Source organism: Notechis scutatus, chromosome 1, assembly GCF_049901735.1.
Source record: "Notechis scutatus isolate UNSWTSFEM ecotype Mainland chromosome 1, rNotScu1.2, whole genome shotgun sequence".
NCBI classification, from domain to species: domain Eukaryota; kingdom Metazoa; phylum Chordata; class Lepidosauria; order Squamata; family Elapidae; genus Notechis; species Notechis scutatus.
The window spans coordinates 316,631,418-316,650,536 of record NC_142009.1 but is presented as its reverse complement, the minus strand read 5'-3'; the positions used below and the strand labels follow the sequence as shown (position 1 = coordinate 316,650,536).

The following is a 19,119-nucleotide window of genomic DNA, read 5'->3' as shown; positions in this document are numbered from 1 at the left end:
GAAGGGGCATGCTAGAACAGTATCTGACTGTTTGGGATTAACTATTCTTTGGTGAACAGAAAGAAGAGTATGTTCTCAAATTCCTGTTCTGTAATTTTTTTTTACATTGGATTCCCAGAATGCTTGGGGCTAATTTACTATTCAGATTGAGTAAGCCAGATACCCATTCTTTCCTTTGAGGAAGTTTCCAGACCAGGTCAATGTTTAACTGGACTCACCAAGTGTGGTAATGGGAAGAGTTTATAAAGGAGTTTCCATAGCAACACGTGGCCTTTGGCTCTTGATAAATGTGTGTTTTGGCACATGCGCACATATGCATATGGGGATATTCTGCAAGAAAAATGCCCTTGGAGAACTATATTAGGATATGTTGGGAATCCAGATTCATCTCAAGAAGCTATTAAAGAAATCAACAAGACAGAATACCAAAGCTGGTCTCTGTTCTTTTGTGCACCTGTCTTCCTAAGGAAATATCTTGAACTTCATTTGTGCCTTATATTTCTCCTGGATGAAAGCAAAACCCTTGAGAACAGATGCCTGCATAACAAAATGTTCTCCAGCTTTGAGGTTGGTCTTTCTCGGTGCTACCCCATTATGAGGACTGCATTGTATTATTTCTGAGGCTGGGAATGAGGTTCTCTATCTCTTTCTATGTTTAATAACTCCAAGACTGGGCTTCATCCTTCTTTCTCTTGAGGTGGAAATCAGCTCAACCCGAACTCCGAAACATGGGCTTGAATTCGTCCAAGACCCATAGGAAGGTCACCAAAGTGACACCAATGCCATGCAAAGAAAGAGAACCAAAACAGCCTAATAGTGTGACAGTTTATTCCTTCCAGACCTCGCCAAGCTCATTTGTTTCCTCATCAGGGAGACATCCAGTTCTGGAAAGACAACTTCCACCCTTGCGAGAGACATGCTATGGAAGAAATCCCACAGGTAACCTAACATTTCCTTTTATCTTTTTAAAATAGAACATGATTGACTTCTTTAAAAAAAAAAAATTCCACTAACTTCAAGGCCCTCTTTGGGTTTGTTTGTTTTTTTATCTCCTCCCCCATATCTAAAATGTGACACGATATTTTTGGAATCAAAAGTAGAACGTGAAATGTTTGAAGAAGTTTGGATTGTAGTGTCACTTTTTACCTTCATTGTTCCAGGTGGCATTAGCACATACTAATTTACAATCATTAATTTACAATAATTCTCAATTTACAATAATTCATTTTGCAACTTGCAAGTTCAAAGTTACATCAAAATCGGGAAAAAAAATCTGGCTTAGGCTGGTCCTCACACTTATTACCACCACAGCATCCCCTGATCCCATGATCAAAATTCAGGTCACATTGTTAGGAATATGAGTCACCTAACAGCTATTTGGGTTAGAAATATATAAACCAGGATAAACATTTTAAAACTGTATCTTTAAGAAAATGCAAAACTGTAATTAGGTGTGGTTTCTCAAACGGCCATAAGATGGGGCCAGAAACCTGGGTTGTTTAGTCTGAGTCTCAGAAGAGAGTGTAAGTGTATCTCTGTTTCCTTCTGTTGGAAAGTATTGCCGTTGCTCCATTTCTTCTAATTGACTGATATTACTGGATTTAATGTAAGTCTGATACTGAACTGTTTTTGACACTGGACTTTGTTACTGGATTATCCCTGGATTGAAAAACTGACTGATTTACCTGTGAATGACTTTGGATTGCTTACCTTTCTGGAAGTAAAAACCTACATTTACTGTACAGTGTATCTGTGTGCTCTGTGTGCATTATTCCAACACTACTCTCTATACGTCTCCCTGTATGCACTCATTCTCCTAACGGGGAATTACCTCAACACACATGATTGAAATTCCAGCATGTATTTAGTGTCACACTGTAGCTATTTGTCTATTTGCAGGGTCACATGGTAGCTATTTGTGACTTTCCCAGCCAACTTCCAATGAATAGTCAATGTGGGAAATCAGATTCACTTAATGATCACATGACAACTGCAGCGATTAGCTTAACAATTGTTGCAAAAATTAGTTTGATTAAATTAGGAAAGCAGCAACGAATCCTTTAGGCAGGCATATTACACAGCAAGACAAATTCAGACATATGAAATACAGTTTTTAGGAAAAGAATCAAGAGACCAATTAAAAACAAAAATGAATTGACTTAAACCAGTGTTCTTTGAACTTGGCATCGTGGACTTCACTTCCCAGAATTCCCCAGCTAGCGAGAAAGATTAAACGGGTCAGGAAGTCTGTCTTGAGCTTGAAAGAAGGTTTTTATGGATGCATTGTCACATCACCTACCACCGCTCCGGAATAAAGTCTTAAAAGTCTCTTGGAACGAGGTGCTGAGTAAATAGTCCCATGGTTCAGAGTTTAATGAGAAGCTGAATGGTAGAACTTCCCTTGCCAAGGGGAAAGACCAATTCTTAGGAGGAGGCATTTAAAAAGCAAGGAATGGGGCCATTTTAAGCTTTTTCTTGTGGATTTACCTTCTGCTTGACTGTTATGGAAATAAAAGGCTGCACCATTTGGAGTTCTGGCCCAGTTGGCTTGTGAATCAGACTGCAAACAAAATCTTGATTGGTTGATTGATTGATTAATATGAAGTGTCTTCTAACTTGCCTTTCTACTCTATATAGCATTCAAGGAATCTGACAGAGCCATCAGTTGCCTTATATTTCTTGAACGTTTATTAACAATTTTAATAATAATTTAATACTTTTGAAAATATAATTGCCAGATGTAAACTATTCCAGGTAAATCTACCTTTGACCATTGATTGATGGTAATTTTGCCAATGCTAATAGTGTTCAACTGGTGCTCCAGATGTTTTGGCATTGTACACAAGGCACCAATTACTATCTGTATTACCTTTGCTGTCTTTTGCCATGGCCATTCTACTTCAGTTTGCAGATCTTTGTATTCTGTTATTTTCTCCAGTTCTTTCTCTTCTCTTCTGCTGTCTCCAGGTACTGCCATGTCCATTACCAAGACTTATTTTTCTCTTTTCTTATTGACAGTTATTAATTCTGGGATGTTGTATGCAGGGGTGGGATTCTACCAGTTCGCACCTATTCACTAGAACCGGTTGTTAACATTCTAAGCAGTTCGGAGAACCAGTTGTTAGAAAAAATTACTGGCCTAATCCTGTAGGGAAGGCAGAAAGGAAACATTCTGGTGTTGTTTACAGAAACTGCCTCTCCATTAACCCTTATTACATTCTTGGCAGGACTAGACTTCCTGTCTCAGGAACATCTCTGGAGTTTTTTCCCCCTCTTTTGCTGGTAATTTGCTTGTGTGGAGTGACCATTCAAAGTTACAATGGCACTGAAAAAAGTGAGTTATGACCATTTTTCACACTTATGACTGTTGCAGCATCCCCACAGTCATGAGAGGCCAGGGGAGGAGATGTGTGCCTCGATGTAAGTGATATTGAGTTGGCAACACCCAGCCAATAACATGACCACCAATCTATGTCCACCCAGTCACATGACCACCAAGCCACGCCCACCACCTAAGCCACACCCACAGAACCAGTTGTTAAAAATTTGAATCCCACCCCTGGTTGTATGGTAAAATACTTGTCTGTCTGAATTTTAAAGTCTCAGAGCACATTAGCTTTTAAAATTTCTATTATTTTGTCTTTTTTATGGTTCCACTAGTTCTGGCTTGGAGACAAGTGATATTTCTTGTAGATATACCAATGTACCATTGTTGGTAATTTGTCATGCTTTGTTTTCGTTTCTTGTATTTATTTCACATTTTGTACCTATACCATGAAAAGATAATCTGTTTCCCCAAAGATAATAATGATAATGTGATTCTGTCTGGATATTTCCTTCTCCTCTCCTCGATAATCTAGCAGCATATTATTCTCTTTTAAAGATAAAAGGAAATGTACTCCTACTTTAAGTGGAGTCACTTCTCACAAGTTGAAAGACTACAGAGAATACAAATGTGTTCCGGTCATTTAGCAACAGATCCTGTATCATTTTATTATCCACAAGCACTTGCATAAACATCTGGGTTTGATGAAAAAGATTTTAAAAATGGATTCTGTTGTTTATAATGGAAAAGTGATTTCCTGCAAAAGACAGTTTGTAATTCTTTTGCAGCTGTTTTCTCACACTAATCCAGCTGAAGTGTTAGTTTTGTGAGTGTCCTGGACAGTGTCTTCATGAATCTCTATGCTACTTACTCACAAAAAGGGCCCTTGAGTAAATAGCTTTGGACTGATAAGAAGGGATGTATTATATGTAGTATTTCTCAACCTTGTCATCTCTAAGATGTGTGGACTTCAACTCCCAGAATTCCTCAGCATTGCTGGCTGGGGAATTATGGGAACTGAAGTCCATGCATCTTAAAATCGACAAGATTGAGAAAAACTGGTTATATGTATCCACCATTCCTTGTTTTTATCAATAAACTCTAAAGGCATGATAAAAAATATGAGCTGTGTTCCCCGTTCTTTATTTTAAAAATATAAAATAATCAGTCTTCCATGACAAACAAATTGTAAATAACTAATTATGCATAATCAGCTCAGATTTTTTAAATGCTTCCTTTCCTTCAAGTGCTCAGACCAAATCTGTTAGACCCCATGCAAGGAGGAGGAGGAGGAGGAGGAGAAAGAAGCATCATCAAGCAACATCCACCTCGAAGGCTTCAGGTAAGATGCCTCTTGATCCCTAGTTCCTATCTCTTACACACTGAGGCTCAATTTAAATTGCTGACATCTTGTCTCTTCAAGCCACATCAGCAAATTCCAATGAGAAAAATCTACTCCCCAAGGAGTTCTTGTTAGTGTTCTTCAATTTGCTAAAATCTCTTTGAAGGTCTGTCTCCTTCTTCACTCTCCATCAATCCCCTCCAGCATCCTCTTCTTGTTGAGAATACTTGATGAGATCCTGCTGGATGCATCTTGCTAGCTTGTTGATTCTTTTCATGTGGCCTAGTTTGCAGAGTTAGAATGCTTCATTAATGAGTAAAATTGTAAGAGGTGTTTCATGAGGAACCTTCCATTCCAAATTTTGGGCAAAGTGCTAAGGTTCTGAATGAAAAGTAGCCAATTAGGCAAAAAGGAGAGGAAACATACCTTCAAATGCATCAATGAAAGATATTGTCTCAATGGAAGCTGAAGAAGCCTTCTCTAATGAGACCTGTGTTACATCCTTAAGGTTGATTATCCAGGTCTTTCATTTTTATTGCCAAGTTTCACCCAGAGGATTCACTGACCTTGTAATCTATTCATTTCACTTGCCTATAGGGCTCCACTTCTCTCCCCCAGATAAGTCCCGCATAGAGTAGAGTAGAGTAGAGTAGAGTAGAGTAGAGTAGAGTAGAGTAGAATAGAATAGAATAGAATAGAATAGAATAGAATAGAATAGAATAGAATAGAATAGAATAGAATTCTTTATTGGCCAAGTGTAATTGGATGCACAAGGAATTTGTCTTGGTGCATAAGCTCTCAGTGTACATAAAAGAAAATATTTGTCAAGAGTCAAGAATCATAAGGTACAACACTTAATAATAGTCATAGGGTACAATAAGCAATCAAATCATACTAGAAAACAGTCACTATAAATTGTAAGGATACAAGCAACAAGGTTACAGTCATACAGTCATAAGTGGGAAGAAATGGGTGAAAGGAAGGATGGGAGGATTAATAGTAATAGTAATAGTAGTGCAGACTTTGTAAATAGTTGGACAGTGTTGAGGGAATTATTTGTTCGGGGAAAAACTGTTCTTGTGGGTCTAGTTGTTCTGGTGTTCAGTGCTCTATAGCAAGGGTCCCCAACCGCCGGTCTGCGGACCGGTACCGTCCGTGGAACAAGTCTTACCGGGCCGCTGGTTGCTGAAGCCGCCATCTTTTTTGATAAAAAGTGCTTCGGTGAGCTTTTCCGGGTAGAAGCTCACTGGAAGCACTTTTCATCAAAAAGATGGCGGCGCTTAGCGTTCTGGTGAGCTTTTCCGGGTAGAAAGCCATTTCTACCCGAAAAAGCTCACCGAGCGCTGGCGCCGCCATCTTTTTGATGAAAAAGTGCTTCCGTGAGGTCACCGGAAGCACTTTTCATCAAAAGATGGCGGCAGTTGATGCCGGACCAGGCCGCGGCGCCCAGCTGATGCCGGTGCCGGGCCGCGGCATGCAAAAAAAGGTTGGGGATCACTGCTCTATAGCATTTACAAAAGGGGAAAAGCAAAGCCTAAGTAAATGAACCAACAATTCTTTCAAGTAAGCTATAATGTGGGCTTGGACCACTAACAATATTTAAACTAGCCAAGAAGACCTGGTCATCTTAATACAGCACAGCATGAAACGAGAAATGTCACTGAAGGTTTGAGGAGTTCCTTAAATGCTATTTTTAGCCTACTTCTATACTTTCTTCCAAAATCATAAAATAATCTGGAGCACTCAAGAGAGTCCTTGGGTTATTTAAAGTGTGAAAATTGTCATATATTGTGATGGTTGCAAATTTATGAATGCCCTATTTATTTATTTATTGCCTTTTTTTCTATCAGATATCGTAATGGAAACTTGGATAGGATCTAGGTTAGTGTTTCTCAACCTTGTCAACTTTAAGATGTGTGAACTTCAATTCCCAGAATTCCCCAACCAGCAATGCTAGAGTATTCTGGGTATTGAAGTCCATGTATCTTAAAGTTGACAAGGTTGAGATATATTGACCTAGGTAATATAGGATCTGTTCAGGTGGACCAAAAGCTGTGTGGAACAACATACAAGGAACTTGTATGAAATCTTACACAATTTTAGCATTTTGTTTTTATTTTAAATTGAACAATTATCTTTTTTATACTTTTTGTATTTTCAATCGTGCATGATGATGTCTATCTATCAGCTAGAAAGACTGCGACCTCTCTGCCTCCTCTCTTTTGCACATCAACAGCATTTGCAACATTTAAGGAAACCTTTAGCTTTGTAGTGTTACTGGCTGCCACCTAGTGACTGTGCCTTGATTAGTAACCATTCTTTACAAATGCCAAAGGCAGAGGTTTCTCTGCTTGGAAAAACTCCACTGAATAATGTGGGGTGTATAATTTGGAAGTCAATGCTTATAAAAGTGCTATAACTTTTCTTTTGATTTTTCTTCTTTGTTGTAAGTCCTTAAATCTGTTCAATGTAGGATTGACTGTGAAAGACAAATTTTTATCTACAGGAATGCAAGTATTCTTCTGCGTAACACTTTGCATTTTGGATAAATAAAAACAGGTTCAACATGCAATCCTGGAAAAGGTTGTTGGGAAATATACAACAAACAGAAATGGCTGCCTGGCCAGCTATAGGTAGTTCTTGACTTAGGACTGCAACTGGGACCACAACTTTGGTTGCTAAGCAAAGGCAGTTGTTCAATGAATCACGTCCAATTTTACAACCTGGCTTGTCACGGGCATTAAGCGAATCACTGCAATGAGGTGAATTACATAGTTGTTAAGTGAATCCACCTTCCCCTATTGACTTTGTTTGTCGGAAGCTGGCTGGGAAGATCCCAAATGGCAATCACATTATCCCACAACACTGCAACTCTCATAAATACTTGCCAGATACCAAGTGCCCAGATTTTGATCATGTGACCTGGGGATGCTGTTATGGTTGCAAATGGGAGGACTAAGTCCTAAGCTGCTTTTTTAATGCTGTTATAACTTTGAAAGATCACTAAATGAATGGTCGTAGGTTCAGGACTACCTATATATCCCATTCTAGGATAACTGGCATTGAGTACCAAACTACATTGGAAGAGCTGTAAATAATTTGCCCTTTGCTACATCTGGCCAGTCTTTGTCTGATGGCAGAAACATTGAAAACTCCTGTATCAGAATGCAAAAACGTCACTGCACTTTAACCTCTACCCTCTTGAGTAGACATGAGCCACCTTGATGCCTACAGAAAAGTGGTGAAGTTAACTATGCTAATGTCATCAACCTAACAAAACCTCCCTGCCTCCACCTTTACTCTGTGGACACCACTGCTTGTGAAACTGTTAAAATGTCACAAGTTGCTATAAATTTTAATAAATGCCCTGCAGAATGAAATCTATCGAGTGATGATTTATGAGACTTTCTGGGAAAGAATGTATATTGAGGATGGTACTTCATTTCTGAAATATAGGAGATCAGGCCAGGTTAAAAGGGGGGGAGAGCTTTGATCACATGGTGGTTTAATTTTTTTGACACCGCCCCCATGGACACCCTGAGTGAAACCCTGAAGGCATCTCCTCTCTCTTTAGATCGTTTTGATCAAAGCAGCATAAAAACACCTGTTATAAACTTATGCATCTAAGTAAATTTTAAAACAACAACAACAACAATAAAGCAGCACACCGGCATTATCACTGGGAAAACATTGTGGTCATTCCAAGAAGTACAAAGAAAGAGTTTGCAATTCTTAAACAATTCTGATGCCACTGCATACATTTTAGGGGAAAAGCACAACCTTTGTCTGGCCCCAGATTTAGAATAATAGAATAAAGAATAACAGAGTCGGAAGGGACCTTGGAGGTCTTCTAGTCCAACCCCCTGCTGAAGCAGAAGATTCTGTATTATTTCAAACAAATGGTTGTCCAATCTCTTCTTAAAAACCTCCAGTGTTGGAGCATTCACAACTTCTGGAGGCAAATTGTTCCACTGATTAATTGTTCTGTCAGGAAATTTCTCCTTAAGAATAAAGGGAAATATACATGTCCCAGGATTATGTTGCGGGATCCAATCTGTGGCAGTCACTGGGACCAGCACAAGTCTAAAAACTTGGAAGACAAAACCTCTGGTCCCGGATTGGATCCTGCAATTGGTCCTTAATTCTAGGTTGTTTCTCACCTTGATTAGTTTTCATCCATTGCTTCTTGTCCTGCCTTCAGGTGCTTTGGAGAATAGTTTGACCCCTATTGTACAAAATGTATGAAAATCTCATGGATTGCAAATCTGCTCTTGAAGGGCATATTTAAATAGACTCTGCCACAAGGCATCAAGTTAGCTCACTCTGATTCCAGAGTGTTTTACTCTTTCCTTGGCTTTGCAGAAATTGGAGCCATTTATTCTTGCAGACAACATCCCTGCAGCCACATACCCGAATCTGCAAGGTGGAACAGTGATTCAGAAGGAAAAGGTAAATATTCAAAGGAAACTGGGGGTACAAGAATTGATTTATAAATAAAAGAAAGATGAGTTTGGAATTAAAGCTCAACGCTCTTCTAAAAATGTTAAACATGCCTCCTCTTCCTGCTGCTCCTTCTTCTGTCTCTTCCTCCACCATACAAAGAAAACTGTTTTGTGATCCCAGTTAAGTAGGTAGAAATAAATAGGGTTACATTTTTATTTGTAAAATCAAATATGTTAGCTCTGTTACTTGCATGTTTTAGAAATTCATGCTTGATACACAAGCCATTTATGTGTTAGTGACCTATAGTGTCACCCAGCTATTGCTGAAGTAATATAGATCCTGCCCTTAGTACAGTTATTTTTGTAGAGTACTTGGATGACTTGTTTCATAAAAGGTTTTTGTTATGTCTTTGAATCCTCTGCTTAACCTGGAAGGAACTAGAGAGAGGAGAACACATTGATAGGCATCCTGTTGGAAGAAGACAGTATTTACTGCAGATGAAGATGCTTGAAATAAGAAAAGAGGTAAACCTGGGATACTTTACTACTGGTGTAATACCATTGGAATATTTAAGGAGAAAAGTGGATGATAGAATAAATTGAGGGAGTCTCTGTTTTATGCACTGAATAGCAATTTAATGGTGTGTGTTTTGTAGAAATTTGTATTGAAGATCTCAATTTTGTAGAAATTTGGCGTATGTATAGGAATAGTTGTTTGATCTGTTTAATCATCAAGCTGGAAGCATAATAAACATATATTACTACATTAATCATGTGAAACTTATTCATTTGTATAGCAATTATACGTACATGTTTATTAAAATTTTATTTCTCAGCTAATTTATTTTTTAAGAAATTACACCTTAGAACTTTGCTCTTATTTTTAAGATAAAATAAGAACATACTGTACTTTTAAGAGTATATCAACAATGCAAACCTCTTTTTTTTAAAATAAATAAGCTACTGGCCATGATTTTCCACCAAGAATTCTCAGAAGTCTAGATGTGTTTTTTTTTAAGGTGATTAAAATTCTGCTGGCATTTTTGAAAACAACTCCAGTTTCTTTCAGAAAGAAGAATATCTCTTAAGCCATTTTGAGACCATTGTGTATCTGTAACTTATAAGGAATTATTTATCAATTCAGGCAGAACTAAAAAGGCGTCTGCAACAGGAGGCTAGGCTTAATAAGCCAAAAATGAGAGATCTTCATGTGCTGGGCACTTTTGAGCATGTGCTGGGAACTCAGAGTTCTGATGATGAAGAGCAACACTCTACTGAGCATGACAAAACATTTAATGGAAGCCATGGTAAGTATCATCAAAACAATCAATTTTGAAGTCAGCGTTGCTGATCTTTACATCGGCACCATCTTAGAACTCTCTGTAAATCCATCTACATTTTGGTGCAGTGGTCAGAACGCAGTATTGCAGGCTAACTCTACCTACTGCCATGAGTTCGATCCTGAGCTCATGGTTAATTTAGCCTTCCATCCTTTTGAGGTAGGTAAAATGAGGACCCAGATTGTTGGGGCCAATATGCTGACTCTGTAAACTGCTTAGAGAAGGCTGTAAAGCATTATGAAGTGGTATATACGTGTAGGTGCTATTGCTATTGCTATCTTCTTGCAACACGTCCCAATAGATGTAGACCAATATGCTTCAATATTAATCATTCAAGTGTGACTGAAACAAGGGTATTGATTCTAGTAATCACTAAATAGCTCACTAAATGATGCCGGAGGATGTCAGAACAAGAGATGCCCGTGAGCTCCCCGATAACTAGAATTAAAACAGGAAATACAGGTTCCAGTTGGGATGAAATCATTCCAAGAATACAGCCATAGAGGCATTGTTTCTATTTTGCACTTGGCTTTCAGATTGCATGCTGATTGACTTCCAGTATAGTAGAGATGACATAAAGTATTAGGGCCACATTGAGAAGTTCTGTGTTTATTGCTTTTTAAGGTATGCTAATCCCTTGCACATTACATGGCCAAATCCGTTCGCTAAGTTATACAACTATGCAAAACTTTTGATTAGATATGTCATTTTATTGTCCTATTGTTTTTTTTTTTCTGCTTTCCCAATAGCAAATTGTTGCATCAAACCATTTATCTTTTTTACTATACCCACCTGTAATAAAAATACTAGATCTGACATAAAGTCCTTAGCCACTTGAATGATACAGGATCAGGCATGTTGTAAAATTTGTGCCATTCCATAAGCTTTTAGAAATTCTAGGAATGGAGAGACTCTATTCCAGGTGCCACAATCTATTTCTGAATTGGAATAACACAGAATTCATTTCTAACTGTGACAAAGTGTTAGTATAGAATACTAGGTCAAAAAGTGCCTGAAGAATGGCCATAGGCGTATGTTCCAGAGTAGCTTCTCCCACGAACTGAACAGTAATCATTTTTAGAGAGATGCCTTGGGATTAATACTTGATTGTAGAATTTTTCCCCATTAGCTCTTCCTAAGTGGAAATGAGTCCTAAGTGGAAATAAGAACCTGCCTTTTCTTTTATTGTGCTCATTTCATAAAAGGAGACAATGATAGGTTTTGTGATGCTTCAAAGGCTAACAAATTAATCTTGGTTGTTTTCATCACAAAAGACTAGAACAGCCTTTCATACGTTGATGGAAAAGTGTGGCCTTTTGCCTCTGAAGAATGACACCTTTGGGAGAAAGCTAAAGTTCATTATATACAAGAGCAATATATCGGAGGTAGGCAATGTGATTTCAGACTTCAGGTGTGAAGCTCTTATATGTCTACTTAAGATCCTTGATGCCTGATCTGTTAAAATATTTTAGAATAAAAATTATGCTGATGTAACCCAAGCCAAAGCATCAACCTCTAGCATTTTATTTGCAGGAATGCTGTGGGGCCAACCTGATCTTCTTCAGAGAATTTGGTCCCCAACTCTCATAATCCCTGGCCAGTAGGGCCAAGGCTATCAATGGATTATGGTTTCTGAAGTGCTAGGTTGGGGCTAAGCTGGACCAAATCTAAGGTTTCATGTTCAGAAACCAAATCTAATGCATCACAGTTCTTCCTGTGTGTTTGTACAATATTGAAGTCTCCTTTGCTTGTTTTGTTAGGAGATTTGTGGCACAGAGAATTTCTTAAAGGACCTGGGTCACCTAAATCCCATCTGGACCAGAGAGACAAAGTGGAGACATGGCTGTGGAAACAACAAGCAACAATGGAGTCGTCTTCAGATGCTTCCAGCACTGACACCAATAACTGGAGCGATTGCAATGACAACTTTAGGAAATCTTATCGGAGGCCTGCTTTAGTGAGAACTAAGACAGAAAGGATTACCCTTTTTGATGATTTCTTTGATAAAGAACTCTAAATTATACAAGCCATGTATAAGACAGCCTTTTAGAGATGGTATTCTGACATTATTCTCTCCTTCCATTTGTAATTCTCCTATGTTTAATTCTTTAATGTCCTCTTTTCTATATCATATTATTGTTTTCTATGTTCTGTAGTATAGTTTTCTGTTGCTAACCAATATCCCCTCTGATGTTTAAACTCTATATATCTTTGGTTCTAGATTCTGTGTGTTCTTGCTGTCTGCACTCCCATTCTACAAAGTTCAATCTCTCTCTTTCTGGATTTCTTTGCCTTTTTCTGCTCTCTTGTAGCCTTCAGTGGCCATCTGGCAAAGTTCTTAATCCTTTTCAACATGTTTGTTTCCCCACTGGTTTCTTTACAGTTCCTCTGTGGAATGCCCACTGGGGAAAAAGCACCTATGTTCTGCTGGGGAAGGAGAACCTTTGTGTCCTCCAAACCTGAGGTTACAAGGTAGGGAAATGCCACAAATCCTCAATTTTCCCAGTGCTCCCTCCTTTCCCGTTGCCTCTTTTGCAGCAGGCCTTTGGCTTTCATTGCTGAATTTTTCACTTTTGTCTCTCATGATGTTTGAGCTACAAAGCTTCAAAAAAGCATGCCTTGTCTTCTTCCCTCCACACAGCCATGTGCATGTAGTGTTGTGTTATTGGCAGCTGAACTCTCCTGACACTAGGTAAAAAGATGGGATGGAAGGAGCATGGGTGTTTGCAATCTACCCAAATAGCCTGTCCTTTCACACTTTCCTTTAACTTCTTGTTGTCCGTAAGATTAGACAAGTATAGGCTTGCGATTTTGGGCTTGGACAACCTTGAACTACGCTGCCTACGGTTGGACTTAAGTGTAGTACACAAAATTATCTGCTACAATGTCCTACCAGTCAATGACTACTTCAGCTTCAACCACAACAATACAAGAGCACACAACAGATACAAACTCAATGTAAACCACTCCAAACTTGATTGCAGAAAGTATGACTTCAGCAACAGAGTGGTCAATGCCTGGAATGCACTACCTGACTCTGTTGTTACATCCTCAAACCCCCACCCCTTTAATCTCAAAGTATCCACTACTGACATCACCCCATTCCTAGGAGGTCTGTAAGGGGCGTGCATAAGCGCACAATTGTGCCTACCGTTCCTGTCCTATTGTCCCCATTTATTTGTACCTATTTCCTGTATTCTTACTCATGTTTATACTTATACCCATTATCTTGTAAGCAATTGATAAATCAAATAAATAAAATAAATAAAAGGGAAAAAGAAATAAAAGAATAGGAGTAAGAGGAAGAGGGGATAGTACGCTGCTTTTCTTCTCCTAGGCAATCCCCCAAAAACAGGGAAATAAATGAGAATTGTAGGTATTTTTCATGGCAACATATACACATTGTTAGGAATGTAAGTCACCTAATAGTTGGCTTGGAAAATATATAAACCAGGATAGACATTTTAATACTGTCTCTTTAAGAGAATGCTAAAACTGTAATTGGGTGTGGTTCCGCAAATGGCCATAAGATGGAGCCAGAAACCTGGGTTATTCAGTCTGTTCTCTTCTGTTGTTTCTGGAGAGTGTTGCCATTCGTATTGAGTGTTACTGATCATAGTTCATCTGGGATTTGATGTAAGTGTGTTACTGAACTGTTTTTGATATTGGACTTTGTTATTTGGATTATCCCTGGACTGAAAACTGACTGCTTTAACTGTGAATGACTTGGACTGCTTGTTTTGACTTTGCTTAACCATTTTTATTGGAAGTAAAAACCTACATTTTACTATACAGTGTATCTGTGTGCTAGTTGTGTGTTATTCTTCACCACTCTCATTATGTCTCCCTGTATGCGCTCATTCTCCTAACGGGGAATTACCTCAACACTGGTTATGGGCCCAGGTCATACCAGGCTCAGATAACTGAGAGTTAGTGTGAATGCCCAGTACTGTACACAGACAGCTCTTTACTGTTTAATTGTGGGTTACTATCCTGATAAAGATGGCACAAGACCCTTCAACAAGTCTATCACTGATAACCCGTTTGGATGGAACAAACTATGTTTCCTGGTCTATGAAGTGCAGTCTATTTCTGCGTAGAGAAGTTTTATGGAATATAGTTCAAGACCCACCGGATGTAAATGCTTGGGATCCAGAAAATGAGGACAATGCCAAGAAGCTTGCTGACTTTAAACAGAACAACGAACGAGCTCTTTGTATAATCGGACTAACACTGAGTGACCAGCAGCTAGTCCATATTCGTGGAGAAGAGTCTGCTGCTAGGTGTTGGGAGAATTTGAAGAGGATTTATGTTCGTGACAGTGTAGGTGCACGCATACATCTTACACATAAACTGTTTAGAGCATGTCTTCTGAAAGATGGAGATATGTTAGCTCATTTGAACTTCATGAAAAGAACTTTTCAAGAGCTACATGAAAAGGAACTGGTATTTTCAGAGCTGCATCAAATTTACATCATTCTTTCCTCATTGGATGAAAGTTATGATGATTACGTATCTTCACTGGAAGTCCTGCCCAGAGATGAACTAACATTGACTGACATAACCGGAAGGTTGTTAGAAGAAGCAAGAAGACAACTGGATAGGGATCAACTGAGAAAGGAACAACCACAAGAAGATGATTTGTTTTCAACTGCCTATACTGTAAGGAAATGTTTTTCTTGTGGGGCTAGGGGACATCTAGCTAGATTCTGTAAGAAGGGAAAATGACAGAATACTGATAATCACCAGAAGGCCAAGAAGAATGTTAGTTTAGCTATGTCTAGCAATTCAACTGTAAACCATGATTTGTGGGTTGTTGATAGTGGAGCATCGCAGTGCATTACTAAAGATAGAAAAAGGTTTGTAAAGATGTCCACGAGTAAGCAACATGTATCATTGGCAAATGGATGGAAGATGAAAGCCTCTGGTGAAGGTACTGCATATCGTTCTTGTATAAATGAGCATTTAACTATGTTATATGTACCTAAACTGAAATTTAATTTGCTATCAGTAAGGGCTTTAGTTAATATTGGTTATATAGTAACCTTTAGGGGAGATAACTGTATAATAGAGAAAGAGGGTAAAAGTGTTACTGCTAATTTAGAGAATGATTTATATGTGATACATGATGACCAGTTGCAGATAGCTAACTCAGTTTATAACAATGTTAAGCCACATGATGAATGTATACATTTATTGCATGGACATCTGGGGCACATTAATTTCAAAATGCTCAAACAAACTGTTGAATTGTCAGAGGGAGTAAAATTGAAACCCTGTAGCAAGTATTTAAACTGTAATGCCTATAGCCAAGATAAAAGCAAGGTTACTCCAGCAAACAGACTAAATGGGTTTAAGACCAAAGAACCTTTAGAGGTTGTGTTTGCTGACATAATTGGTCCTAAGAAACCCAGTTTGGGAGGTGCCTGCTATGTTTTGAGTATAATGGACCATTACTCACAGTACGGTTTCTGCTATCTCATGAAAAACAAAACAGAAACATTCCAACATTTCTTTAACTGGCTAAGGTTTGCAGAGAGAAAAATGAGGAGTAAAGTAATTACTTTAGTTACTGATAATGGGACTGAGTTTATCAACAAGAGATTCCAAACTATGTTGAAATTGGCTGGTGTTGAGCATAAACGTTCTGCACCTTACAGACCACAACATAACTCGTTTGTAGAACAAAGAGGGCAAACGTTACAAGCCATGGCTCGCACTATGTTATCTGACTCATGTTTGCCTGAAATACTGTGGGGTGAGGCCATAATGTGTAGCAATCATGTGTTAAACAATTGCCATTCACTCGTTGGAATGGCAGAAAGCCAAATTTAAGTTATTTACACACATTTGGACCTCCAGCATGGGTGCATATTCCCCCACAAGTAAGAATGAAAGGGCAACACAGGGCTAAGAAATTATTTTTTGTAGGTTACGAGGCCAACCATAGATCATTTAGATTCTGGGATCCAGGCACAGCTCATGTTTATTGCAGCGCTAGTGCAAAATTATTGAGCACGTTGGGTGGAATAAACTGGAACAAGAATCCAGCAATGATGTTATTATTGACACCAAAGTAGTCCCTAAAGTTGAAATAAGTAAACCACGAATAGCCATTAAAGAGGAAGAACAGGAGGAAGTAGAAGAACAGGCACAGGAGGAGATAGAAGAACAGGAACAGGTGGCACAGGGAAGTCCACCAGTAAGCCCTGTATTACCAAGACGTTCAACCTGAGTAACACGACCACCTGATAGATATCAGGCTAGTGTTGCATGCCAAGTGAATACAGTTCCTGGTAACTATAATGAACTGAAACTGGGCAGAGATTGTATCTGTTGTAACTTGATCAACCACCTTCACTGTGCTTCAACCAGAGGTGGTATTCAGCAGGTTCTGACCAGTTCTGGAGAACTGGTAGTGGAAATTTTGAGTAGTTCAGAGAACCAGTAGCGGAAATTTTGAGTTCAGAATACCACCTCTGACTGGCCCCGCCCACATCTATTCTCTGCTTCCCGAGTTCCAGCTGCTCAGCTAGGTCTTCTTTTGTTGCCATGGAGCTGGAAAGCAGGTAAGTGGGGTGGGGAGGGAATGGGGATTTTACAGTATCCTTCCCAAGCCACACCCACCAAGCCATGCCACACCCACCAAGCCACGTCTACCAAGCCACGCCCACAGAACCAGTAGTAAACATTTTTGAATCCCACCACTGGCTTCAACCACTGGGGCCCAAAGCCAACTCACAGAGCCATGTCTTTAGGCCCTTATAAAAGGATAGGAGAATAGGTAGAATGCATGGAAACAAACTCTCCAGAAACTTAATCATGATTATCATCATTCCTAGGCTGAGAATTCTATCCCAGCATCCTTCCGTTATTGCACTATCCCTGCGGCCTCTCAGGTTAAAATAAATGAATTAAACTCAGATTAACATTGTCTATTCCTGTCCTGAGTTTTTCAGTACAAAAAAAAGAAAATAAAATAGAAGACACATGGCTCTTCAGCCTAAATAGGAGCCACAGCAAGTTCCTGAAATTTGCAGCCCAGATTTGACAGCTCTTAATGATTATGGAAGGATGAACTGCCCTGAAACAGAAAAACAAAGTTGTGTGTAACTCTCAAGGTCAAAAAGAAAGAAAGAAAACAAAACAAAAGTGTTTTCTCTGAGGTGCTCTAATTGTCAGATGTCCAGCTTAGGCACATAGGCAGTGACAGAGAAAAGGAAAGAAAGTTTGAAGCCCTTAGAATGCCCTGTAAACTGGAATATAGGATTTGAAAGGGAGTCAGAAGCTGTCTCCTTGCAAAGTTTTTTTTTTAATTTGGTTTTTGCTCTTCCTTTAGGACTGCTAGAATGCCTTTAAAATATTTTTGCTGTTTGCTTGACTGCCTTTAGGATCCAGCTAGGAATCTAAAGGGGAGTCCTAGTTGGTTTCTGAAGGCAGTGAGGCAAACTGCAAAACACCTTGCAAGGACTCAGCTTTTGCCCCGTTTGCTGCATGTGCCGAGATCCCTAGCCAGCTAAACTGTTTCTGAGCTAAACTTTTTCTTCAGGTCCTCAAGGCAAAAACCTGCAGAAAGAGTTTCTTTGCTTGCTTCATTCCTTTCTTCTATTCTTCAGCCAGGGGTCAAGGTAAGTAACTTACAGGTTTTGTCATCCTCTTCCCAGGCACGCAGTGATTTCGAAAATGGAAGCTTTTTAAAAGAGAGAGAGATCGGAGGGCTGAGGGCTGAGGCAGAGAGTTTAGTTTCAGCAACTAATGTATTTATTTATTTATATTTATTTATTTAGCGTGTCAAGCATGTATGAGAAAACAAGTGTAAGTATGAACATAACATATAAACATAACATATAAACTGGTATAAGTATATGCATAATAAATGAGTACAAACAAGTGGATAAATGGGAACAGTAGGACAGGGACAGTAGGCACACTGGTGCGCTTATCATGCCCCCTTACAGACCTCTTAGGAATGGAGTGAGGTGAACGGTAGACAGTTTAAGGTTAAAGTTTTGGGGGTTTGAGGTTGTAACAACAGATATATAATTAATTATATTCATTATATAAGACATATAATTAGGGGAGGGGGCAGGAAGGTAAACAAGTCTATGCCTCCCAGCCTTTTTTGTAGATCAGGATCACATCTATTAAAGGAGAAAGATAACCTGTGTTATGTGTGTTAAAGGTGGAAATAAAGCAACAGGACCACCCTTTCTGACCCAGAATTTTCAGCAGGCACTGAAGACCACAAGAATTCCCAGAATAATTCATTAGGATGCATTTTGTTTAGGAATTCTGACATCTTTTTTTGAAAGGCACTAAAACATCATTTACTCAGTGGGCCTGTGGAACCCCAAATGGGAGATGGAGCTAATCAAGTGGCTGGTTTGTGTTGATGCTGCCATGGGGGTAGGGGGTGGAGGGGATTATGGGTTTTTATTATGGGGTGGATTTTTAAGCGTTGTAAGCTGCCTGGAGTCATCTCTGTGTGAGTTAAGCAGCTATATAAACTCGTTAAATAATCGGTAGTTCTGTTGTTGTTAAAGGACACTAGATTGGAGAAGCATTGGAAAAAGGATGTAATGGGATAGTGAGAGGTCATTTAATGCATTTGGCTGCCTGTGGTACAACACTAAGTGTGCTTTCTCAAAAGTAAGTCCCACTAACTTAGAT

At 39.0% G+C, this 19,119-nt stretch overlaps 1 protein-coding gene across 1 annotated transcript; it reads left to right on the top strand.

The window, feature by feature from the left end:
* The first annotated feature begins 383 nt into the window (after positions 1-383).
* Positions 384-14,246, top strand: CCDC198 (coiled-coil domain containing 198). The gene is made up of 7 exons (XM_026670071.2): positions 384-567; positions 698-939; positions 4,573-4,667; positions 9,030-9,116; positions 9,545-9,634; positions 10,254-10,416; positions 12,210-14,246. The coding sequence occupies exons 1-7, from the start codon at positions 509-511 to the stop codon at positions 12,464-12,466; spliced, it is 993 nt and encodes a 330-aa protein (XP_026525856.2). The 5' UTR covers positions 384-508; the 3' UTR covers positions 12,467-14,246.
* The last annotated feature ends 4,873 nt before the right edge of the window (positions 14,247-19,119 follow it).

Excerpts from the sequence above, each read along its gene's own strand:
- CCDC198 (XM_026670071.2), top strand. The coding sequence starts at position 509 with ATGAAAGCAAAACCCTTGAGAACAGATGCCTGCATAACAAAATGTTCT. Across the intron at positions 568-697 it reads AAATGTTCTCCAGCTTTGAG|GTGGAAATCAGCTCAACCCG; the intron begins GTTGGTCTTTCT and ends CTTTCTCTTGAG. Across the intron at positions 10,417-12,209 it reads AACATTTAATGGAAGCCATG|GAGATTTGTGGCACAGAGAA; the intron begins GTAAGTATCATC and ends TTGTTTTGTTAG.